Genomic DNA, 27,602 nt, shown 5'->3' with positions numbered 1-27,602 from the left:
ATAAGCAGGGACACTGTCCTTCGTGATCACAGTTTCTACCTTCAAACTGAGAACAAATAAATAATACACTAGATAAAATGAAATTACTCTTCCATTTTGGATTTTTTTCCATTAAATTTATGATACATTTTGAGAATTGCATAAGATACTGCAAAACTCATGAATAATAATTTAGATGGATCATATCATGCATGAGGATGTTATTTTTGGATCACAATAAATATATGATACAAGGAAGAGCTGACAGAAAATAATTTTCATTCTATAAATCATCACAGTATAAGACTCATTTCTGACTAATTCTTCAGTAAACTCTTACCTTATCATCTTTAATCCCCCCTTAGATAGTTTCCTCTGGAACACACACCTCTTTCCTTTTCTCACGAGTAGTTTGATCTACACCCCAGAAGACATAAAGATACATCTTGCTACACAAACCATCTGCTGAGTAAATCTTGCCTAAATTTTATGTTTATGAATTATAACTGTAATTAGCCCTACATGAGAGAGGGATTGTTGCTGTAATAAAAGATTCCTTAATTATGGACACATATAAGCGCAGGCATAAAGAAGCCAAGGCTTATTATTCAGCATGTAGACACCTTCCTTGTACTTTTGCCATCAGCTCAACTACAGCAGATTATTTTTTTATCTGATGATGCAGCAATCAACCCAGAACTGTCACGACAGCAAAACACACCTTATGTACACTTGGATAACAGAAGCCAGAGCTGAGCAATGAATACGCAATAGAAATGATTAGATGGATAATTTCAAGCCTCAGGCAAGAAGATGAAATTGGAGAACAGCAAAAAAAATTGCAGAGAAAACCCATTAATAACAGGTCCAGGCCAACACCCAATAGAAGATCCTAACTGTTTTTTCGTCTGATATTTCCTCCCTACAAGAATTCTAAGAATCTGAAATACTTAGGATACTGACAGTGTTAAATCTGTGAGCATATCTAAAGCACACTAAAATTGCTTCACTGGAGCATTATTCCATGAGTATAAATTACAGTAGCATTTCAAACCTATTTGCATATGATTTACCACAGTATCTGCTGCATCTGTGCATTAGGATGATTCAACAAAATTCATAAACAAACTAGATATGCTCTCCTAAGATAACCACATGGTGCACTTCAGTTAATAAATACCAAAATTCGCTACTTAAAAGTACTTACACCAATTATGAAATTGATTAAATTCAGGCTGACAGCCTCTCTTTCACATTAGATTTCAATGCACAGTAAATTAGAAGGGTTTCACAGTTGTACGTTCAGAAAATATTTCAGACTTTCAAGGATATTAGACAACATGGTGATATACTGTGCCAAATACATTTTCTGACAATGTAAGGCTTTTTTAAAATCATTGATATATTGATATCAATGTCTGGATATATTACAGTGAATTTCAAATACTACAGTAGGTCTTATGTACTACTAATAGTCTAGAAGAGCAGGAGGGAGAAGGCACAGTCAAAGCTACGTTGCCAAATACTACTGAGCTGATTGATAGCTGCAAATTCTAGGAAATAAAGTCATCTTTTTGCTGCAGCTAAAAGCAATGACTACTGCAAAGTACTCTATTATACAGTTAAGGTCTTTTAAGGTAATTTTACCTCAAATAATAAATAATAAAAAGAACGACTATAGAAAAGGAAATATGGAAATTAATATACACCCACTGTTGCACAAGTGAATTAGGATGAAGACTAAAAAAATGTTTTTTCATCACCCCTACAAGGCTGAGTCATCCTACATGTTACTTGTATTAAAGATACCTGGTAAGTCATTTTCAGGCAGCACTGAAAACCTACAACCAGCTCTGCTTCATATACATCATCTTGAAAGATAAGGATCTTTAGTTTACAAACTCTTCAGTGCCCAAACTCTATATCCAGCTAAGAGCTAAACATCTAGTTTAAGCTTATGTGCATCATCTAAGCACCTCTGGCAGTCAACAGAGAAGGAGAACCCCTCTCGCCTCCCTCCCAGCACATAAATCACCTTCTCCTAAGATGGGTGGAATGAATCACCACCTCGTGGTACCTGTAGTGAGTCTCCACTATCTAGATCTGCATTTGTGTAATACCCAGCACAGATTTTAACTCATAACCAACACTATTGCTGGTGTCCTTCCCTTTGAGACCAGGGTTGAAGGGTTTGGTTTCCTCAGCCTGTGCTGCCTGAGGGCATGAAGGCATGCTTCAGTTAGGCAGAGCAAAGGTCAACGCCCCTGTTTCTTCTACCTTCCACATAGTTTGTGTAACTAGCAGCTCAGCTGCCTAATCCTAAAAAGATTCATTCACAATCCTTGAACCAGCCACTGATGGTTCACTCTGCTCACTGGCAGAAGACCAGAGACTTTTTCAGGCGGGACTTTTAACTGCATCCCTTCCACAGCCGTGTTCTTTCTCTCCACCTCAACACGTGTCCCACAAATGCCATGCTTTCAGAGTAAGACTCATGACAGCTGACGTTTGGCTCATGCCCCACGCCATAGCATCAGCATCTCACACGCTTGCAGCTCAGCATCGCAGCTTCTCCCTGTCTGTGGACTCTCTGCCCCATGGATCCAGGAAAGGCACCGTGGAGACAAGCAGGGCTCAGAGCTGGGCCTCCAGCTAGGACTGTCCTCTGAGAGGGGACTGCCTGCAAGGCAGCTGCCTCGTACTTCCCTGTCAAGTGACTGTGCGCACGGGAGGAGCGACTGATGGAGGCTTCAGAGTTCAGGTAATTCAAGAGCCTGTATTGTTACTGTAGGCAATAAGTAGAAGCAATAAAAACATGTGAAATGACTAAGCAAATTCTCCCAATGACCATCTATGGTAGGGAAAATTATAAAGCAACAATGCACAGTCATTAACCTATTATTTATCAGAGCCTACCAATTTCTAATGTTTTGTACAAGGAAACTGGTGGTAAATACCCTGTCATGACAGTGATCTGATGTCACCAGGAAAGTGGATTTATTATCTGCAATAAATTATCTTTACCTTTCAAAAACAAATGTAGTAAAAATGTGAATGATGTATACTCACTGGAAGGTTTGCTTTTACAATGAATCCCCTGCAAACAGAAACAAAAATATTATAAAAGCTGAGGTAACAATAAAAATAAATATTGCTTAATCATTGTACACAAATATAAACATATCTTAAACAAGTAAACATATTCACAGTCCACAACAGAAATCTTTTTCAAGATAAAAAAGAGATTTTCAAATACAGTGAAAACGCACATCACTCCTGCATATGATAGCCTGATACGTATGGGGACACAAGATCAGCATTATCCTTATTTTCATGTATTTCTACTGAGGTGTAATTGTTATAACAAGTATAATAGTTCCATCAAATACAGACATCATTTTATCAGGTACTGCCATTCACACCAACCAATAGCTTATTTATTGTTTTGTCAAACTTTACAATGGACTGCTTCATACCCGGGCAAAGAAACCAAGCAATTTTTTAATGGAAGATATCTAGAACACTATTGAATATTATATGATTTTCAGAAGATCCCACTAGACCAATGGAAGGAAGTATTATAGTAATTGCAGACGAAGTTTAGAAATAAGACTTGCCTTTTTATGTCTGAGAACTATCTGGCTCAGAATCCTGAAAATGAAATTACTCAGCCACAGTACTTACCATGTTCAAGTGGGAAAGTGTTTTTGTAAGAGGCAAAGTGAACCTAACATTGAGATTTTAACAAGTTTCCAGCTATCTTTCAGACACACTACATCCATTTTCCCAGTAAAATAAACACTTAACCGCACACTAAAATTCTGTAGAGTATAAAAATAACAAATCTTATTTTGACTACTATGCATGACATTCTAAAGAAAGGCTATTACTTAGTCAACAAATACTGTTTTCTGCTGTTCTGGCATTCAAGTTTCTGACATAGCACTTATACCAGTATTCCTTTGCATATGGCATATATGTTCACCTCTGCTTTCCTTTAAAATCAGTGTCTCATTCACAGAGGCACTTTTGTCACACCCACAAAAGGAACAGGCACCACCTTGTCTCCTCTGCTCTCAAACGGACTGGCAGCTCTCAGTCCTTTTAAAACATTTTAGGATCTTGTTAACAAGCCAACAATCTGCAAGTTTTAGAGCCAGCAAAAGTCTCTCAGTGGACATTTGGAAGTTCTCAAGTTGTAGACAAACACAGAGACTGCAGCCCGGGTAAGCATTAGCACATCATAAAATAACTATTGCTTGATCTTCCATGACGCTTTCATCCACAGGTAATTCTGTCCGCCTCATAAACACAGCTGTAGAGCAAAATCATATTATTGCCGCGGGTGAGAAATGACAGCATGTTAGCTACCCTGTGGCAGCTGCCTAGAGTGCCTGACAAGTGTGTTTTCTGTCCTTGATCACTGCTTTTAAGTTTTTAGCTAGATAAGCTTGTTTTTAAAGAAGGCCTTTAGAAAACCAGTGACCAGTATCTAACCTGTATTAGTTCTCAGTCCTTTGTGCTTTTGACACTTTTATTTTTAATAATCACTTCTGGAGGTAAGTTGTCATCTTTCACAATTGGCAGTTTGTCACTATGACTCATAAAAGTGCAGATGCATAAAAGGTGGTATTTTAAACCACTTTTTATAATAAGACAGAGATGGTCATATACTTTCATAGACTGAAGTTTATACAATTTACTTGTGACACTGTTAAATATACTACTTTGGCTGTTTCTACACAATACTACATCAACACTCAAAGAAGCAGGGCCTGTTGCGATAGGACAAGGGGGAATGGTTTTAAACTAAAAGAGGGTTGATTCAGACTAGATATAAGGAAGACATTTTTTACGATGAGGGCGGTGAAACACTGGAACAGGTTGCCCAGAGAGGTGGTAGATGCCCCATCCCTGGAAACATCCAAGGTCAGGTTGGACGGGGCTCTGAGCAACCTGATCTAGTTGAAGATGTCCCTGCTCATTGCAGGGGGGTTGGACTAGATGACCTTTAAAGGTCCCTTCCAACCCAAACTGTTCTATGATTCTATAAAGGAAATCAAACTTCTTTACATAACTGTTTTAAAACTGAGGTACTTCTATTTCAATGGTTTTATAAATTCCTCAAATCCCTCTGAAGGATTGAAAAATGTAACTGATGCGATCTCATTTCTGCTGTAACATGTTCATAGAAATATTTGTCATTTATGAATTATTTCTGCCCCCCAAAAAAGCTTCATTGGTAGTTTGCTGATTCTCCCAATGCACATTCATCAATAGAAAGAAGACTATAGCTTTCTGAATAATTCAGTGCAACACTAAACTAATAAAACCGGAACATGCCAGCTCATATAAAACTACTGGAATTTTAACCGTTTTTTCAAAGCCCTAATTTTGAATTATTTCTAAGCAAACCCTGCAGAAGTATGCAGAAGAACAATTTGAATCAGTCTCTTTACTTGAGGTTCTCCATGGCCTTAGGGAGTGGAATAGACAAATACACAAAATGACTGCAAAAAATCGAGTGAGTGAGTTAGGGAGCTAGCTTTTCTGGTGAGAAAACTGAACTGCTGGATCAACTAATTGCTGAGCCACTGCTTACTGGAAGAAATTAATCTCTCATGAGGTTGATAATTTAGCAAATTACTTCCGTATTTTTAACTTCCCATTTTGCAGCCAGACTATTGAAAATATTTTGGTTAGGTGGCTTGAGAGAGTTCCCAATTGCCAGTCAAAATTTCTTAGAACATTATATTTATACCAACTTCTCTAACCGTTCTTTCTGGTTACAATCATAGTGCAAAAATACATTAGGAAAAAATCAAGATCCCATTGAGGTAAACAACAAAAATCTCACAAAACTCAGAGGACTCAGCCTTTTACTTCAAGAAGGCCAGTGCTTTGGAGCCCCTGTTATGATACTTGAAAAATGCAAATTGTATGTAAATAATTTTTCTTAAGCTACAAACATGAAAAAACCCACCATCCACTTCTGTGGGGCTGTGGGATGATGCAGAAATCCTCCTATACTTTCTAGTCTATCCTAATTAATTATTGTTTTTCACTATTGCTCAGATGAATCCTACCATCTGAGCACTTTCCAGTACCATCTTGCTTTTATTTCCTCATCTTCTCCATGGGAAAAAGAAACATATCTATCAGTGATTTTTGTTCTGGCAGGGAGATGTTTTGTCATTCTCGGGCACTTGGTTTTGTTCTGGGTGAGGAGTTGTTGGAAAGATTTACATAAATAATCAAACAGTCGCACAAACACTTGCCAGTTACAGCAAGCATTTGGTCACAGCTCAATTCCTTTTTTTTAATAAGTGTTTCTTTTTATTGTACAATACCGGGGAGGGGGGGGGGGGGGCAGGGAGGCGGTATTTTCTTTTATAATCATTTTGCAAAATAGTCAAAAGAGACCATTTGTCTCAAAGAAGAACTCAAATAAATTAACCAAGTTCCTCTCCCACTTTCTGTATCTTTTGTTTTCAGGAATTTTCAGTGATGAATGCAATAGAAAAACATAACACACTAAAACCAGAATGGAAATTTTCTTCCCCTTTCACAAATGCCATGAGTGTCTTCTATGCAAAAATAAGATCCTGAACATGATAGTACATTTTACTCCTATACAGAGAGCATCTTTGATTCATATCTACTTTGGCAAAGAGCCTAAGCAAAATATACTTACACAATGCACAAACAGTTAGGGATTTTCCTATTTCTCTAGGGTTTTCCCCATTTGTGGTATTACTCAACTGTAGCTAGAGGTTATCTGAACAGACACCACCAACGTGCAGCATTCTGAATAGAAGGTGTGGTGCCAACTTTTTAGCTAGCACAGCAACTTCTCCTCAATCTAAGCCAATTGTAATATCACATTGTTTTGTTTAAAGACTGTAGAGAAGAAAGTGAGATCAGCAGAGGAAGACTTGGATTTGGGGGCACAGAGAGTATTTTTGTGAATTAAAATTGCCAAGGAAAAGAAACAAAGATTAGACCTGCTTCCCGCTTCCTCTCGTATCTCCAGGCACTGAATCAAGCGCAGAACTGTGGAAATTCTTCCCTGAATGTTCTGTCATGCAGGAAAGAGTCTGAGGCAAATTTGGTATCACAGTCTATCTGTTAGCTCTGTTGTACCTCGTTCATAGGAGAGTTGGTGGCAGCTCTTCCACAATTCCATAACGAATAGTAATATGCCTGAAAATGCCTTAAAATGTATTCCTTAATTAGGACCAGGTTGCCAGACACTTAACATTCACTCATTAAGGTGCCTACATTTAAGTCAGTGAACAGTAGAGTGAACAGTTTTTCCCCCTTTTGAGAGATCCTCAGTGGCAAAGCTATTATCTACTTTCCTACTTTAGGTTCAACTGTCAGAGAGGGCAGAGAAAAAGGCACATGACCATATTCTGATGTTTCTCTCTATTCCAGAAATTTCTGTTCTTTGACCACCATTAAAAGTAAGCATGGGACTGTACATATTCTTACAACACAGGGTAAGTGTGGTCTTGCAATAACTGATGCTCAAATTGTAGCCAAAAGGCTGATAAAGATGATGAATTTAATCATGTTCTTTTCGTTTTCTAATTGAGAGGGGATGCTCTGCACAAATCCATCTTATTCTGCACACAATTAGAAAGGATCTCCCAGATCACTGGGTCTAGTCCCCTGATAACCACAGGTACCACATCATCTAATCCCTTTCAAAAACTGGTGAAGCTTCATTTTAAAATGAGTCAGGCTTTCATGTGCACTGCTCCAATAGCCAAGGCTATTCCAGAAGCCCTGTTCTCTGCTAGCACCAAATCTTTTAATTTCTAATGTAAACACAATAATGGTTAGCTTGTATTGACTTCTGATTGTGCCTACTATCTTTTCACTTAAATAGATGCTTTCCACCCTGGAATTTACTTTCCATTTATCTACAACCAGTAATATACCTTTTCTCAGCTTTTTTGTGAGACTATAAAAGCCAAGCTCTTTTATTCCTCTCTAATAAAACAGGCTTTCCTTCTTACCATCACTCTTCTCAGCAGCTATTTCTACTTTAATGCATCTGTCCAAATGGAGTGACCAGAACCACCCACAGTTCTGAAGACAGTCTCCTACTAGGGTTTATTTGGTGCCTTGTAAAGTGGTAATATTCTTTGTCGCAATTGGGAGCACCACAACCATGTCGTCTCAGTAGTTATCCTCCAATACAGAGAAGGACCTGCTTACCCCTTTCTATGTAAGCAATCCAGCAGCAGCCTTCTTTTCTCCATCTGCTCACCCCATTCAATTCATGGAGGGAAGAGCCTACAAATGCTGGGCCATAAGAGTCCTAAATGATTTCTCATGGCCTCCAGTGAAACACCTGACAATGTTAATGTGATCCCAATCATCTCCATTGAAAAATGTCTTTGAGCGGTGGAGAGCCACAGTCAAAGCGATATGGATCTATACAATTTAAGAACTTTGGATGGAAACAGAGAGGATTCAGAGCTGTATCATAAGTTCCTCAGACTATCAACAAATGACTGTAAATTCTTTCATAGACATTCAGCCCCAGAAACTATCTAGGGAGAATGGAAACAACTGAATATGCTTTAGCTTTTTCCAGAGCCATTTTCACAGGTGAAGGAGATAATGGCTTTGCACTTTATACGTCCTTGATGCTGGAGGAGACTGGAACCTCACAGGACTTTTCTCATTCTATTCTTATAAAGGTCACCACTGTATTTATCTTACCAAATGTAAGGAAACAGAATTCTTTACAGTAAGAGAAAGCACAGGGATAACATAATGATTCCTGTCCCACTAAACAAAGTCTAAACTATAACATCATCAAGTATTTATACAAAAAAGCATGTTATTGGAAATGGGTGAAAAGCAAAAATAATAGGCCTACAGAACACATCTGGCAATTGAATAAAATTGTGGTTATATTTGCTGAGAACCAGAGGAATACACATAATATGAAAATTTAGAACTGTTAAAAGTTCATAGTTAGTACTGCTGATCAGTATCCCCAGAAGACCTTTTCTCAAAAGGAGCATCTGTATTTGTTTTGACGTCATGTGTAATTACTGTCATTGCCAAGGTAAAACTATCTTACTGATGATCCTTTTTAATTTTTGGCAAACCACAAGGTTGTTCTTCAACTTTACTGATGATGTGGTGATCAGATACATGTGAACAGTGTGCAATGGGATCAGCTAAGCAATCATAGAAGGAAACATTTGGACTGTTACCCATGCCGAAAAGAAACAGGCACCTGAACTTATGGCAAAGCATTATTTTGGACTACTTTGAACTACTGCTTCTACAAGAGCACCTGGATGTTGCTGGATTTTTTTACAGAATGCTAAAGACAAAACATCTGAGTCATGCCTACGCATTATCCAGCTTCGAGTCTGTGTGTGTGTGTTCCAAGCTGAACAAAAACCATCCCATCCCATTAGTGCAGTGCCGAACCTGAGAGAATAAGTACTACTGAGAAGTGGGATATTAAGCTCAGGCTCAGTACAGTGCTAATGAGGCCACACACTTTTTGGATGAGAGCTGGCTTGTGTCCGACAGAGCAAGGTAACGTCTGCCTGTGTTAACGCCATGTTGATGTGCTCTCAACTAAACAGTGAACAGACGCTGAACAAACAGGGAAGACATTATTAGGTTTATTGAAGATTATTGGACAATCTTCAGTAAGGCTTCACAGTGGTCTAACGCATAGCCTTGTACCAATTTTTGTTTCCCGCACCATTTGCCATTTCACATGTATATGCAAACGTATGGACCCTGTGCTCCACAACCTGCTGTTTGTCACAAAGCCAACACTTCCATTACAGTCTAGCAGTACTTCAGTCATGCAGGAGCACATGACTAACACAAGACCCTCAGGCCCCTTAGATTTTTGTCCTTCTGTTTACCTGCTGCTATTCAGATATAACAGATTTCTGTCTTCAAGTCAGTATGTATTTCCTCCTGCACTGTATTGATGCAGAGGAATCCTGTTCCCATATTTTAACTGGACTGTCCCGTATTTTAGCTGGACGGCATGTGGCATATAAAGTCTTCTGACCATTACTGTGGCTGCATGGCTGTATCTCTTTTACAGAGCAGAACAAGTGAAAGAGTTGGCAGCACAATATATTTCTGGGAAGTCTTTGCAGTGACATGCGTTTATCCTATAAGTGAATGTCCAGTCAAAACAATATTGCTTTGAGGTCTCACAACTGGGAAGAATATTCCCCCGTTGTATTTTTTTAAAGTGAATTGTATGTAAAAATAATGCTGTGATACAAAAAGGACCTACATAGAAACCACTTGCTTTTAAATTTGTTGGACCAAAGGGAGCTATGACAGTCTGAAATAAAAGCTGCCTGTTCTATTGTATGCTTCAAGTCCAAGACTAAAGCAGAATTTGCTTGAAGCAACAGTATGCTCTAGCTTCCTTTTTTAAGAAATAAAACCCAAATAAAATAAAACAAAAAAATTGTCAATCATTTTGATGTCATGTTTCCTAAAATATTAATACAAGTTGTTAACAAAACAGAATTGCATACAATAGACAAAGTAAAATTAAAATGCACTTTGAGTGCCATACCCTCAGCTGGTATAAATCAGCACCATCCCATACATAGAGTGTCAAAAATTTCAGACCACTCAGCTACTTGAAAGGACGACTAATCTACCAAATCAGCACTTCTAGTCTAACAATGAGACAGGGACATTCTAACACAGTATTAATGGTTATTTCAATGAATGACTGGAGATCTCATACAGAGGATGATAAAATGGAATCAAAGAAATTTAGGGTGGAAGGGGTCTCTGGAGGTCGCCAAGTCCAGCCTCCTGCTAGAAGCAGCACTGTCACCAACACCAGATCAAGTCAGCCATTACTTTGGCCATTTCTTGAAAAACTGGAGGACATAGATTCCATAAGCTCTCCAGACAACCCATGGATATCCCATGCTTTGAGGTTAGGATGGTATAATGATCTCTGTAGCACAGAAGAGGAGGCTACAAGAAAAATTTAGTCAAGATCCCTCAGCAGCACTGACAGCACTAAGACTTGCAGCCTCAGAGGTGACTGGAACCAGTGGGCAGTGAAACTGCCACAGGAAACGAAAAAGAAAAAAAAAAGCAAGAATTGAAGTGAAGATTATGAGAAGAGACCCTCTGGGATAGAATTGCTCCTGCTGCTGCTCGAGGCAGTGTTTTTTTTCTTTTGGAAATATTTGTTTTTCTTTTGGCCTGAAAATCTTTTTCTATACCAGTTACTGTCTTCTCATACATCCCTTTTGCTCAGCAAAAAAGGGAATATATTGCAGGCCTGGCTTTCCAGTGCTCTGGCATACACAGCGAAGCCCTCACCGTTTTGCTCTAGGCAACTACTCATTTTGCTTATGTTTAAAGTCAGTCCCAGGAGCAGAACAGTGCTCTGCTGTACACTGTGACCTTTATAAACGATGAATGCCATCCTGCTCACATTCACAAATTGTGTAGAACTATGGTTGAGTGAAACTCTTTCCACTGATTTGAATGAACTTTGAATCAGATCCAAGTGGGGAAAAACTTTTTGCCTATTGGGGTGGGTTGACCCTGGCTGGATGGTAGGTGCCCACCAAAGCCGCTCTATCACTCCCCCTCCTCAGCTGGACAGCGGAGAGAAAATATAACAAAAAGGCTCATGGGTCAAGATGAGGACAGGGAGATCACTCAGCAATAACCGTCACAGGCAAAACAGACTCAACTTGGGGAGAAAAAATTAATTTATTACCAGTCAAATCAGAGCAGGATAATGAGAAATAAAACCAAATCTTAAAAACACCTGCCCCCCATCCCTCCCTTCTCCCCGGGCTTAACTTTGCTCCTGAATTTTCTACCTCCTCCCCCCACAGTGGCACAGGGCAACAGAGAATGGGGGTTGCAGTCAGTTCATCACACGTTGTTTCGGCTGCTCCTTCCTCCTCAGGGGGAGGACTCCTCACACTCTTCCCCTGCTCCAGCGTCGGGTCCCTCCCATGGGAGACAGTCCTCCATGAACTTCTCCAACGTGAGTCCTTCCCACAGGCTGCAGTTCTTCACAAACTGCTCCAGCATGGGTCCCTTCCATGGGGTGCAGTCCTTCAGGAACAGACTGCTCCAGCGTGGGTCCCCCACGGGGTCACAAGTCCTGCCAGCAAACCTGCTCCAGCGTGGGCTCCTCTCTCTCCACGGGGTCACAGGTCCTGCCAGGAGCCTGCTCCAGCGCAAGCTTCCCATGGGGCCACAGCCTCCTTCAGGCATTCGCCTGCTCCAGTATGGGGTCCTCCACGGGCTGCAGGTGGATATCTGCTCCACCGTGGACCTCCATGGGCTGCAGGGGGACAGCCTGCCTCACCATGGTCTTCACCACAGGCTGCAGGGGAATCTCTGCTCTGGTGCCTGGAGCACCTCCTCCCCCTCCTTCTTCCCTGACCTTGGTGTCTGCAGAGTTGTTTCTCTCACATCTTCTCACTCCTCTCTCCAGCTGCAATTGCTGCTGTGCAGTAACTTTTCCCCTTCTTAAATATGTTATCACAGAGGCACTGCCACTGTTGCTGATGGGCTCAGCCTTGGCCAGCGGTCTGTCTTGGAGCCAGCTGGCATTGGCTCTATCAGACATAGAGGAAGCTGCTGACATCTTCTCACAGAAGCCACCCCTGTAACCCCCCCGCTACCAAAATCTTGCCACGCAAACCCAATACACCTACACAAACTTCAGCTTTGCCCATGAGAAAAGGGTCACATCATTTCCAAGTAAGGCAATTTCTCTGTGCGGATTTTGCATTACTACTGGTAGTGAAATGAAGGCAAAGTTTGCAGTCATTTGCAAAATAAGATGAAGTCAGCCAAATCTAAAAGAGTATTTAGGTACCTGAAATATGATTTAAGCAAACTGTGGTCATCTCAGCTGAACATCATGATCCATAATACCCTATTAATTGCTACCTAAAACTAGAGGCACCTAAGCTTATTAGGCACCTCCCTTTCTGATCTGAAAGCTCTCTGGATGCATGTAGTTTGGTGTTCATGACCAGAACAAAGCTGGAATGACATCTAGCTCATGCCAAAGCTCTTTGGGATAGCATACACTCACTTGTGAGACACCCACGTCCCCCAGGTGGCAGGTGGAGATTTAATAGTAACAGAGGTCAAACTAACAAAGCTCAAGCCTAGCTTTTTTCAAACTGGAAATATTAGAAGAGGAAAGCAGAATATAGGCATGTTCCAGCTTTTATACTCTAGCTTTCAAGTCCTTACCTCAAGGGACAGCCAGGTTCAACATCCTCCTTAACCTGAAGCAGTTCTAACCCTAAGTTATCTGTTTGCCATGCTGCCCAGTAAATGAGAAGGTTTCCTAGGCCTCCTGTCAAAGCAGTGATATTGTATAGAGAGGACGTGAAAGAACGATGGTCTGAGAGAAGGACAGGCAAGATGCATGTAATTGTCCTGGTTTTGGCTAGGACAGAGTTAATTTTCTTCCTAGTAGCTGGTATAGTGCTGTGTTTTGGATTTAGTAGGAAAAGAACGTTGATAACACACTGATGTTTTCAGTTGTTGCGAAGTAGTGTTTATACTAAATCAAGGATTTTTCAGCTTCTCGTGCCCAGCCAGCAAGAAGGCTGGAGGGGCACAAGAAGCTGGGAGGGGACACAGCCAGGACAGCTGACCCAAACTGGCCAAAGAGCTATTCCATACCATATGACATCATGCCCAGTATATAAACTGGGGGAGCTGGCTGGGAGGGGGATCGCGGCTTGGGAACTAACTGGGCATCGGTCAACGAGTGGTGAGCAATTGCATTGTGCCCCACTTGCTTTGTATAGTTTAATTCTTTTAGTATTACTATTGTCATATTATTATTAACATTATCATTGTTTTTCATTCCTTTCTGTCCTATTAAACTGTCTTTATCTCAGCTCACGATGTTTTTTTTTCCTGATTCTCTCCCCCATCCCGGGGGGGGGGGGGGCAGTGAGCGAGCGGCTGCGTGGTGCTTAGCTGCCAGCTGGGGTTAAACCACGACAGTAATTTTTAAAGCTGAGTGCTTTCAACATTCAAATGGGAGATCTGTTTCCTACTTCAAAGGCCACTTACATTTTATTTTAAACAGTCATCAGAAAAAAAACCCAGAAACTGAAACTTTGGAAGAGTGGCTCTCAGCAGCTACTCTGAAGAGAGAACGTCAAACTCTGGCTCATAACTCAGGTGCCTGGGCTCTAGAGAGTGGAGATCAGACTAACCCAGTGCTTAACATTTTCCCTTGCCTAACTTGAAGCAGCACCATGCTGAGCATGCAGGTTTCTCACACTGCCCTGACAAGTCGCTAATGCTTTCTCATGATCTCCATTTAATCTGTTTTTAATAACCTGGAACCATAGGAAAGGAGCAGGGTCACAGAATGGGTGAATGTTGCACTATCCTGAAATTTTGGGGGTGGAGGTGCTTAAAAACAAAAATGAACTTGCTAATCCCAACCCTGCCAGCATGGATCACAAAGTCATACTAAAATTTAGAACAACAAAGCACACTTGGCAATAACTTCTTATAACAGTTTCAAGACTTCGGAGGCCACGTGTCAGGGCTCAGACACCCTTCAAAGCCGTGGAGAGAAATGCAGGAGCACATGTTTCTGGTTTTTGTAGCTCCCACAAAAATGGTGTTTCTCCCTCTTCTCCTTAAACAGAGAAAAATTTCAAATCTAAATAAACCTGGAACCACCCCTGATTATAGCTCTTCCTGCTGAGAAATATTTTTAAATGTTGACTTTGGTTTTATTCTAGCCTTAGCTTGTTATGGTGTTGTATAAGGATGTAAGGCCGTACAAATGATCCCTCAGGCCATGCTAGAAGCAGTGGTAGAGTAGTCTCAGATGGCAGTCCTGAGCGACCACTGCATTCTTTCCTGGTGCCACAGTATCAGTTAAGGAACTGCTTCCATTAGAGATAAAGATGCCTGACTAGCTCTAATTGTGCTTGCTTGAGTTACAGAAACACTCTAGCCACAGCTAAATGAGGGAAATCTTCTTCGTACATGTAAGTGAAAAACTTTTTTTTGCAGCTGTATACGTGAAAATTTTTGAGAGGATTATTTCCTAACTATTCATATTTGTATTATTATGGCATCTGAAAGTCTTAATCCTACATCAGAAATCTTATACCAGAATCCCTGCATACATGCCTTTCCTCTCCTATCAAGAGCAACAAAAGCCAAAAACACCTTTCCCTGAAAGAGCTAGCAGTGCGAGTACATGAAAAATTAAAAAACATTCAAAATTTGCCATGTAGAAAAACCTTACTAAAAATATCTATACTGTGCATTCCAGCTGAAACATTTGCAGTTTGAGATAACTGATATATAAGCTAGTTATGAATAAATTTGGAAATGCTAAGGAAGAATAAATCATATAAAATACAAAATAAAAAATAATTGCTCGAAAAGTCATTATATAGTCTGTTTCTTTTTTTACTGTTAACTCATGATTTTGTGGGGGTTTGGGGTAGGGGGAAGGAAAAAAAACCCTAAACTATGGAATAATCATATAGTTTGGCTTTATCTTGTGTATCTTCCACATACTGTAGTTGCTAAAGTTAGCACAGTCCAATTAAAGGAGGCAGACATCCAAAAGAAGGGCTTCCAAAAAGGCAGGATTCTACCAACTTTACAACAGCAGCATTGTTTCACCTGACTCTCCTGATCATGCTGTTGTCCCTAGAGGCAGCAATAATTCCTGGGCATGGCCTCAGCTTAATAAACCCATCAGTGTTCAGTACCTTCACATGTTGCTTCACCCTGTGTCTCATTTTTAATGATAGCCCTTACTCACTGAAAACCACCTCTGCCACACATTCGCCTAAAAAGTGTATGTGTTTTTTTCCCTCTGAGTGGAAGAGAAAATAAGCTACAAAAGCAGACTGAATGGTAATACAGATGTGACCATGCTCTAAAAATTATTCCACTATATCATATATAAATATAATATATTGAAAATGAGGGGAAAAAATTAAAAGAACACGTACTACTGACCAAAACTAAGCATGAAGCATGATGCTATAATGAGAATTGCAAAAATAAATTAAAAAAATCTAAACCACAAATGGGGAAAAATTATAATACAAAAATATCAAAATTTGAAAAGTAATGGAGAAAACTGTCATTGCAGTCATGGAAGGAAGAACAACAGGTCAGGGAGATGAGGAAGTCAGAAAAAGATCAAGGAAGTTTGCATATGTAGGGATAAAAGGGGAAAAAAAACTGCAGACAGTGAAATGTATTAACTGCAATAAATTCTATTTTGTTAAAGTTTTTCCAAGAAAAGACAATGAATGCACATCTAGTACTGTACAATGTTGTTTATATGATTCATACTTTCTGAAAATATGCGGGCAAGTAGAGGCAACTCCAAGACAATCAGTTTTCCAGAAATGATTGAAATTTACCACACATATTCAAAGCAACTAAGTTGAAACATTTTCTTGCAATAGAAAGAGCCACAGATAATTTGCAAAGTAAAACTAAAATTCTCTTCATTTTTGCATAGACACTTCCTGAATGAGATTGTATGTCCCATACAGTTTTCATGGTGAGTCCCATATTTTGCATGCTGAAAGGGCAGGATATGCAATACAGCAAGACAGGTCTTTGGCTCTGTTGACTGTTCCAAAGGAATGAGTTAAATATGACTTGAAAGACCATCTTTAGATCCCACAAAAGAGAAAATGATGAATGAAAGCAGAGATACTAGGGTTAGAAAAGAACTCAAGATGCCATCTACTCTACATTTCTGCCTTAGGAAGAATGACCTTTATCTGAGACATATCTGAGAGATGTTTGCTTAGCATGTGCAGAGATCTCTATAAGCTCCGCAGGCAATCTATTCCAGTGCTCAGCATCATTAGTTACTGTGACTTTCCAACTTATTCATGACCTCAGAAAATTCTGGCCCAGTGAATTACTACAGTTGTGAAGGCAGGGTCAGGGCTGTGATGTGTCCGTATCACATCTGAATATACATGAATTTAGTGGTTCTGCGATCATTCCTAGCCAAGTAGTTCAGAGCTGGTCTGGAACGTCCTCAGCAACACACTGCTGTTGGGGGCATACTTTCTGTTTTGTGTTTTTAAGATGGCAAATAATTTCCTGGTTTTCAAAAAACAGCCAATAAATGTTAACAAAATCAGAAAAAAAGTTTTAAATGGAAAAATATTTTCCTGAGAGTATGAAAACTACTATGAAAACATCTGTGCCAGAGTTGATATATAAAACCTAGGGATCTCTTGTGGGGATGATGGTAACGCAACACATAGAACTTCAAATGTGGGTTCCTGGTTTGAACAGCCTGGTAGCCACAGCACAGTGCGCAGGAATTCATGGCTCCCAGAAATCAAATGATTTTCAGTCAGAGACAGGAGGAAACTCCTTTCTTAGGTCCAAATTACCTATCTATCCGGGAGCAAGGCCTAGCTTCTCAATGCTGAGCCAAAAAGCCAGGAGAGTATCCAAAGCTATCCTTAGAAAGAAGTCTTTTAAAACGTCTTTCTGGTCCTTCTCATTTTTTATCATCCCTGGTTCTCTCCCATGCACAGGCATTCTGGCAAGAGAGGAAGAACGGGACAGTATAAATAAACATGACAAAGTAACAGGTACAGCATTGCCAGCTCCAGCAAATGTACAAATTAAGCTAATCCTAGACCTTACTACAAGAATTCCAGCTAGGTCACACCACATGGCCTCGTTAAAGTTATTACCACTCCTAAAAAATTTGTCCTGCCTAGATTTGATCAAATTACAAGTAGCTTTCCAACTGCAAAGCAGTCAGTCAGACAGCAATGTTCTGCAGCTGTGGAAAGCACCTACTCCCAAATCTCGGTATTCATCACTAAGCTTTGGGTCCAAATGGAGCTGAAGGATATCTTCTCTCCCTAAGATCACGGCTGAGAGAGATTTGTGAGCTAAAATTCACTGCTAATAATAAAGGTCAGCTGCTCCCATCTCTTGCTGAGCTTGCTTATATATCCCTTTTTTTTTTTTTTTTAATATCTACCTCCTGCTATGGGTACTGATTGCACATACTTATGTTGACGTCTCATGGTGGTGAAGCTTCTAGCACTGCCTTGTGTTTCAGTTTCAGGACACCTTGTCAGGTCCAGTTCCAACATCTGTTAATTTTGTGCCCCCAACTTTCATGACTGTCTGTAGTGCCTCTGCTGTTGCTACTCCAGTGGCTTATCTCTTTCCAGACGTTCCAACCTTTTTCCAGAGTTCTTGAGGAAGGGAGAAATGAGAAAGAAAAAAACCACAAGAGCTACTGCTGCATTTTTTGCAAGTTCTGAATTGCAGAGCTTTCTCTGTCTCCATCTCTCCTGAAAGAAGTGGTGGTAGCTGGCCTAATAATGAGGAACACTGGAGAGTTCTGTAAGTCCCTGCTTGTACCTGTCACTGGCTGTTTTCTTCTCAGGGGATGAGGAAATGCGATGACACCCAACCAGTGGCATAGGACACAGCAGGAAACATGGAAGCTAAGTGTCTCATGTCATTGCCAAGCTATTTTTGACCCTACAAGCAAATGTAAATCACAGTCCAAGAGATAAGTCACCTAAACTTGCTAAACTGCAGCTCTCCTGACTACCAGCAGAGAAGGCAAGCAGGGGTATCTAAGCAAACGGATTAATATCACTCTAATACAGTGACTCAACATGATTGAGCCCCTTAAGTATGACTGCTTTGACTAATGAGTACTTAACACTTAATTATAGTATTCAAAGCACTTAATTAAAACACATAATTAAGACACATCACACAGGAAGGTCAGCACTATTTTGTACTTGTGAAAACTGGAGAAAGGAAATTACTTGAACAGGGCCACACAAGTGAGTCAATGACAGGCAGGGATGCAAAACCCAGGCTTTCTATCTAGGGCATGTTCTCATGGATTGTACTGCATCTCAGCAAATATCAGAAGAGGATACGTTTTATTTTTTTATGCATCTCCTCCAGTCATCAGATGTATCGATGCATACACAAAAAAGTCTTCGGTGAATCATCTTCCTATGTATGTTGGGACTTCACACTGTATCTCTCTCTCACTCTGAGGAAGCCAGGTCTCTGATCAGTCTCTTTAGACATTTTTCATGTCTGAAACTAGTTTTTCAAACAGATTTTAGACAAGAACTAAATTATGTCACCTAGATTATCATGTCCATTTTTTAGAGGCTTGGGATCACTTTTAAAATATGAATTGCTTACCTTAATAATGAACAAAGAATGCCAATTTATGTCAGCTGAGTTAGTGGCCTAACGGCTGTATTATATCACTGGTTTTCACTGTGTAGTATTCAGCAAGGATGGACTGATCTATGGCATAAATATCGAGTAAAGAAACACCACATACTTCAACTATGAATAGCATGAACAGGCAGCAGCTATATCAAGAATTTGCTGCCAATAACCTTTATAATTGCAGGGAAATCCCAGATTCAGTTTAGGGTTTCCTTCTTTATCCATGGACTTTGGAAATGTTACTATGTTTAATGGCAGACAATACAAATACTATTTCATAGTTTTCTGGAGAGTTTTTTTGAAATGTAGTACTCTTGATCTTTACCAGCTGTTGAGTCAAATTTGGCGTAAGCCTGTTTCTTTGTGTACAGCCCGCAAACAATGTGGATTGTAAAATGAGTAGAGCATAAACCCAATTTCAATTGCAGTCTGGGATTCCCCTATGCCTTTACAGGGGAACTTGGTTGATAACTGTGTTTGCTATTGGGTGAGGCATGGAGACCAAGCCTATTGTATTTAACCTTTGAATACCAGAATATCACGCAAGCTCTAAAGCCAAGCCATTAAAATAAGGAAGGAGAAATAAATTATAATACATAATAAAAGCTTGGTTGTTCCTTTGCCATCACTCAACCCACAATTGTATATTTTCATGCTGTTTAAATTTTCATGTAATACTTGCATAAACATCCAATGTTCTTTTGTTTCTTCCTTTCCTGTACTGAGCAGAAGTACAGTTTGTGGTATAGTAATGAAACCTGGATATTGCCTTATACAAGGCAATGCAAGGATGTCTTCCTGAATACTCATGGTAAACTAAGAATGATTCATAAAGTTGTAATAAGATCCAAAATCTAAACAGTTCAGTGTGAAGGGTTTTTAAGTCATGTACCTCAAAACAGTTATGCCACTATTTCCCTCTTAACTACAACCAATGCTTTACTCTGATAAGGAGTACTGAAGGAGGTCAAAACTGTTTATAAATATTCAAGGGACATAGCCACCTTAAAATCCAGTCTGCTGGTCAAACTCAACAGTTTCAGTTATTAAATCTGCTCTAAACCTTCTGACAACACCCACAGTTTGAAAAATGCAGAAAAATGCGAATTAATTGCTTTTCATTCCCCAATTGCTTTATGAAGAACCACAGAACCTCAGGGTTGACTCTGCAGAAGAGAAATCAGCTATACAAACTTATGGCAAAACTTCATAAAGAAAAAAACAATTTTCTATAATATCACTTGTAGCAATAGCAGCTACAGAAAACTTCTTATAGTTTTAAAATTACAATATCTCATTATCACATTAAGCAAATTGCTAGAAAAAACGGCATTGATTCTCTGCTTTGTGATCTGATGTGCTATAGCAGAAGGCAGCACACATATATCGCACACAGACAAAGACAAACTGTAACCCCTGGTTAGCGCCCCTATAAAGACCATTGAGTTATAAATTATGGAGAAGATAAACTGCTCCCTTTTAAAGTAACTTAGGTAGGAATGGGATTGAGGCCACAAATCGTGGTCGGTTATGTACGGAAATTGAAGTTACTTCCAAAGGAAAAGGAAGAAGGGGTTTTCTCTAACAAGCTAGTTATGAGACTCTAAAGTTCATGTAGCTAAAATGCTTTGCACTAGATGGAAAATGCTACGCTGGCAGTCATTTGTCCTGTTGAGATCATTATTGTTCCCAGTGAGAAAACATTTTTGTCTTAAAAAGTCATTAATGCATTCAAGATTCTACTGAATACAACTAGCAGAAACATTACATAGAGAACATTAACTGAATCCTATCTTTAACATCACAAATGATTGATTGATTCCATTATACTGGAAACAATGTATTTCCTCTGTAAATTAAAAAAAAAAAATACACCTTTCTCAGTTATCCAACCTTCAGTATTGGAAAAGTTGTAAGTCAAACTCTTGAAGGCAAAGAAAGGGAATCAGTCTACCAAACCTCAGGGTTGTGTCTATATCTTAGGCATCTAGTGAATCAGTCTTCTTAACATACATACCTAAGATATGACAGAGAAAGATGCCCTTTAAGGTCCCCAGAGGTAAACCCTATCCCCTGGACTGAATCCCACCAAAAAAGGTTGCCATTGTTTTTTACATACTGAGTCTGATAGTCATACACTTTTCGGAGGGATAAATTAGAACGGTAAACCATTTCTATTTTAAACTCTCATTGCAGCAGACCAAGGAGCATAAATTATTTAAAATACATGTGTGTTTGCATTCATAAACATAAGTACATAAAAATTCTTGAAAAGTACTCAGGTACATCTAGAGATTAATCTCTTATGACTATATTTTATTATTCTAAAAACATTATCTAAGTGGATAGAGACTACAGAATTTGAATGCAGGAATATCAAACAACTTCAAATATAGAGAGGGGAGTTTCCCTCAATCTAGTATTTTATAAGCATCTTTATTTCTGATATTTTCTAGGATTCACATATAAAATATAGAATAAATTGCTGTAACATGTACTAATTTAATATCTGGGTAGTACCACCACATTTAGACAATCTTTAGTATGTCTCATTGCCTGTCCTAAACACTGACATCTTCAAGCAGAAGTCTGTACAGACAGCCAAATTCTTTCATGCCATCAACTCCACTTCTCTGTAGCCAGTACATAGTTATCATCCTCTACTAAGACTGAAAGTCAGATTCCCTATTATTTTATGCTTTTTTTATTTATCGTTCAATTTACGCTATTCTTACAGTTTCAGAATGCCAACAGCAGCAGAATATCTCCATACTGCCCCTTTGTGGGGATATTTGGAAACATACAAAATTCAAAGCCATTAGAGAGATGGTATGCTTCACACTCCACTTTCATGCACATACGTAAGTCATTAAATTTAATACTTTGGTTACATTCATCCCACAAAATGAAAAACAGGTTTTACTCTTTCTCAAGCTTAATTCATTTATTCACAGGAAAGTCAGTGTTTCCTATATTCCTAACATGACTAGCAATTTCTGAAACCTCCCATTCCTCCCTCCCTCATCTCTTTGGCACCACTGCTGTTGTAAAAACTCACTCTCCAAAGTAATGAATATGAACTAAATCATTTTGTTCAAATACAAAAGACAGATTAAAAAAGGTACTAACAACAGCAGTTGGAAATAGTGTAAGATATATTTTCTTACTCCCTTCCTAACAGTCCTCTTTGCCACTTCGGATACTTAATTCAGAATGACAGGAATATAAAGTGAATGTTCAGGACAGCTGAAATATTTTTCCATTTTTGCTTTCTTGCTTTTCTTACAATTATTTTGGTAGCATACAACTACTATATTAATAGATAGCAAATAGGAACAAGTAAGAGATTACCTGAGAACATGAAAGTCCACATTCTTCAATCCTGTGAATAATCTGACAATCAGAATTCCAAAAAAGAATTATTAGAAGAATCTGAACATGAATACTTATCATCCTAAATTAAAAAAAAAAAAAGCAAAACCTCAGAAGAAACCTTCTACTCTGACAATTCTCCCTCTCATGCCAAAACTTTAATATGAATTTTAGTCCCTCCCACAGCACCTCTGAGCTCCTCCCTCTAAAACTTTCCAAAGACAGAAAATTGCTAGTTGTGGGAAATATAAAGCATGTTCAACTCATTTCTTATGTTCCGTAGTGGAAAATGGGAAACGTGAATTTCTGACAATCACAGTAAAAGACTTTTGCTTCTGGATTTCACCGTGTCAGCTTTAGATCAGTTTTAGCAAATTTCTTTTCTGTAAATTCTATGTATAAATGGGAATTTCGTTTCTAGAGTGATGTACCAGGTAGGTTCACTGGAATCCAAATGCATTCTTATGTCTACTTATTTTCCCTGGTTTTCTAATGCATTGAATAAAAACAGCTTTGCTGAGGTGGGTAGTCTTGGAAGACTGGTTTCTTGTTTGTCATCAGCAGGAAAAACAGATTCTTTTACCCTAGAAATCTGTGCCTTGAACTTGTTTCACTTATTATTTAATTGTATCAACAGAAGCCTCTTGTTCTATAGCCTATCTCCAGTTTTTGGATTTTCAGCACACTCGGGAAGTATGCATGCTTTGCCAAAGAAGATCAACACCACCAGCTCTGAAAGCAGGGTACAGTATGAGTGAGTCACAACACCTCAATATCCATTAGCATAACAAAATGCGCAGGAATGCCTTTCTGGGTGCTACCTTGCATAGTCCCACTACCCATCACAAGGAACAAGTATTCCAAAAAACACACTCTCTGGTTCATATGGAGGCTATATGTGGTGTGTTATTCCCATAGGTGGAATATTCCTCCATAGAGAGGGCTTGCTCACAACTAAGAGAGAGATCTTTCAGTAGGACAGTGCCAGAACCCAAGTCCCCAGTGCTCTTGCAAAACCCTTTACATCAGCTAAAGTAGGGAATACACAATTAACACCATCTGCTAGGACCTGGCTTTACCAATATTTTTTTTAATAAACAGGTAAAAGACAATGTCTACTCTGCCAGTGTATCTACTATACTTGTATTTTAGATACTTTCATGTGAGTCCAGTTTGTCAATTTTCCAGTAAGACTTTACTTTTGGAAGATAAAGAGCAGGATCAATCCCTGTACTGAACAAATTGTTATTTAATTATTTTGGTTAAAAAATAACAATTAAATTTTGTCATCCATACATAAAAATACACCAGATCGAAGACCTGCCCAGTCCACTCTCCTGTGCCTAACAGGATCAGTAGCAGATGCTTAGGAAAAATAAGAAAGACGTTAAATATGCTAATTCCATGGATTACTTTAACCTGTATGCTGCCAAGTTCCAATGACCTGGATCTTATGGATATCCTGAACTGAAAGCCATGCGCACATCACTGTTTTTAATAGCTGTTTCTGGATCTTTCTTACATTAATTTGTATGACTCTGCATCTATTTATCTTTTTGGTTTTCAAAACTTCTTGTGGCAATGAGTTACACAATTAAACTATGTTTATTTGCTTCTTTTTGATTTTAAAACTGCTTCCAAATAGTTCAGTTGAGTTCCCCCCTTGTTCTTGCTTTAGAAAAAATAGAGAATATCCATTCTCATCTCACCTTTGCCAAAACAGTCACAACTTGATTGATTTCTAGCATATCTCCCCATTTTTTTCTAAGATTAAGAATATACCTCTTCATTTTTACTCTACCCTTTTGTAAGATAGGGGGTCCCGCACACAATATTCAGGAGTGAGCAGATCAAGGATCTTTTACACAATAGCATAGTGATGTTGATTGAATCATCAGAACCATGATGTCCCTCTACCAAAAAGCCATTTTGACTCTCCTTAGTGTATCATTTACCAGTATGTCTACTGCAAGCAAGTCAGTTCAGCACACACTACAGTTAGTAGTTTTGCAACTTAATTTCAATTGCAATTTATGGGACCCAGTAGAATAGTGTTTGATTACTGTTTCAGATATTAGCCTTATTCTTTTGGATTATTTATTTTAAACTTAGATCTGAGACAATTCTTCCAACTCACCCTTCAGAAGGTTCCCCTGCAATGAACTCCACTGCAAGCCACCAACCACTTCATTTTTTTTACTGTGTCATTAGATTCCTTGAGCAAAAGGTGTCCTTTCATATCTCCATTACTAGTCAGCTCCATAGACCTCTCCATTACTAGTCAGCTCCATAGACTTTTTAGGAGGCTTCCTTCTCATCTTTGGTTAAAGAAGGATGGTATTGACCTTTCTTAAAAATACTGTGTTGGGAGCTGCAAAAAGATGTTTTCTTACAGGTGGCATTTTGGGGGATATCTTATACATATGATGTTCTGAGTTTCCCCTACATTACTTTTAAAGAAGGTCCTTGTGCCTGGAAAGCTTCTACCCTTTCAACTGCTCCTTTTAATTTCCTTTCAGAGACTTATTCATTTTATATAGTTCCTTTTTTACTTATACTTTAGCATAGTACATTTTTTTGGACGTTGAACTTGTCACTATTGAAGAGCGGCTTTTTGAGTGGCTGCTTGGAAAGGGACTGAGAGTTCTTTCTCTTCCATGGAGTCTGTGATTACTTGCTCCAAGCAACAGTCATTTGTAGTGTTTACAAATTTAGTTTCTGCATCAAGCCCTGAGATAACACTCCTCCAGTTTCCATAGAAATGACTGATGTTGCTCACTTATTAAGTTTTCTTCTCTCTTACTGTTTCTGGTATTTCTTAGCACACCTCTGTCACCTTCCGAATAAAGTGGTTAGTAGCACTGCTTTAACAGTACACTCTTTCTACGCAGGAACTGTGTTTCAGTCCAAACAGTTTCTGTAATACCTGTTATTAAGTTCAGCAGGCAAAAACCTTATTGTTATTTACTTTATTTGACAGTAAGCTTTTTTAAAATCATGTCTAAACCAGCACAATCTACTTTAATGTTCCTACGTAAGTTGTATCCTGGAATTACAGTGCTCATCCATTGTTTTTATTACGTCAGGTTATGGAACCCCCATCAGGCCAACATTCCCACTAAAAGCTGGGCAGTATAATAGACCCATGCCATGTTTTTTAAAAACTATCATTTATGTAGAAGCATCTATGCATGTGAAATTTATATGGGCACTAGCTCTTAGGCTCCCTGCTGAACTGGGACTCTAATTCTTGATAATAATTCTTGAAAATAATTTCTTGATAACACATTTCTTTTATTCCTTGTTCCTCACTACACCTTACCTATATTTTAATTAACATCTGTCTTGTGTTTGATGTTTTTATTACTTCATCCCTGAACAACAGATGATAGCAAATTATATACTATCCTGCTTCTACCAACATTCCCTCCATCTTAAGAATAAAGACTCTTAAAAAAAACCTTAATAGGAAGTGCCTCCTTTTGCACTTTGGTAGTATAGACACTTTGTGCCCTAAAGCTTTATTGGAGCACTGGTCAAGGATATAGAAAAGCCAAAATCTAAACCTTTCTCAGTCCAAGAAGGCTGGAGTCCGAATCTTGCACATTTCAGGATGGTAGCCTGGCTGCTCTGGTTTTTTTAATAAAATGCAGAGGTAAACCCGAGAGTACAGAGCAAAATCCAGTATTTCCCATTCTCCATTTTCTCTTGGGTCAAGCCTGATCTCTGGACCATCAGCCCAGGTCCCTTCTTCTTAATTGCTCTCTGGCTTCACAAATTTTGCATGCTTGGCTACACACTTGGCCCATTTCAAGAGAGACCACTAATATAATTCCACCATTGCTCAAGTGTGTTCAAGGAGCATTATGTGGAAATAAAAGTTAGGACAGGTGTATCACCAGACATACTTAAGGAGCCAGACATGGATTTTGTGTCTTGTTGCGTAGGAGTTTAGGCACAGAACTCCACACAGATTTCTACCTTGGCTACATATTTACTGACTTTTTGTTGAGATGAACTTGTCAATGCCTAGGCTGGAAGGCATGTCCCTGTTACATCCATACTTGAGAAGTCCCAGCCTTCTTTGGAGCACAATAGCCACATTCACACTACATTTTGCAAGAGTATCCTGTGGTACAGCACTACATACTTTCATGTCTCACCAACACAGGCACACATATCTTATTATTATTATTCCAGCTGTCTTGAGATGAAGGGCCATGGCCAGCACAGTCCCATGGCTCCTCCTTTAACTTAGTATGCAGTCATACTGCCTGCACCAGGCAACAGACATCCTGCCTCAGGGCCACTCACATCAACCACAGGACAGCTGAGTGTTTGTAACTTAACAGCTTCTTGTCATGTTGGGCAAGCTCTGGAGCGGAGCCGTGTGGGGTGCTACTGTCATCACAAAAAAATATTCAGAATGATTCAGAACTACTTGCAAGCTGCACTTTTCCAGGAGTGTGCCTACATCTCCTGTCCAGAGTGAGCCTGCGCAGCTAGGGCAGGTACTCAGTGGAGGGTACGAGCAGGGCACGTAAGTCCCACGGAGCCACAAGACAGGTTGGTGAAACAGGAGCTGCCCAGTGCTCCTGTATCCAAGCATGTCACTGCTTCATTGTCCAAAAACAATCACTCCTTATTTCATCTACATGATCCAAGGGGACCCTCACTCTCTTCCCCCACCCCGTCCCTTTCCTACAAGAGTGACAAGTGCTCAGCAACGATGGCAAACGTTACAGTAGGTAGCACCTTCGCAGCATTGCCTACAACCTGTAGAAGCAGTCAAAACACACCCAGAACTGCAGGTAGAGGCTGGAAATGTCATTCATGCACAAGTCACAGTACAAGGGGCGAATGAAATGCTCAGTGGGATGCGAGAATGCTGCTATTTCACCTGGCTCATGCTGTACTATAAGCAGGCACTTATAGTTAGACCCAATGTTGATGAGATTACA

General features: G+C 39.4%; 1 protein-coding gene across 1 annotated transcript in view; it reads right to left on the bottom strand.

The window, feature by feature from the left end:
* IL17REL (interleukin 17 receptor E like) overlaps positions 1–22,722 on the bottom strand; it is a 47,944-nt gene extending 25,222 nt beyond the window's left edge. Inside the window, exons 1-2 of the mRNA XM_050912015.1 lie at positions 22,621–22,722; positions 3,049–3,076 (exon numbers count right to left, since the gene is read on the bottom strand). Coding sequence (XP_050767972.1) covers positions 3,049–3,076; positions 22,621–22,722 — 130 coding nt within the window. The remainder of the gene's footprint in view (positions 1–3,048; positions 3,077–22,620) is intronic.
* Positions 22,723–27,602: the final 4,880 nt, after the last annotated feature.

The sequence above is a fragment of the Gymnogyps californianus genome, chromosome 1 (genome assembly GCF_018139145.2).
Source record: "Gymnogyps californianus isolate 813 chromosome 1, ASM1813914v2, whole genome shotgun sequence".
NCBI lineage: Eukaryota > Metazoa > Chordata > Aves > Accipitriformes > Cathartidae > Gymnogyps > Gymnogyps californianus.
The sequence above is the reverse complement of the archived record's forward strand: the minus strand, read 5'-3'. Positions and strand labels throughout refer to the sequence as shown.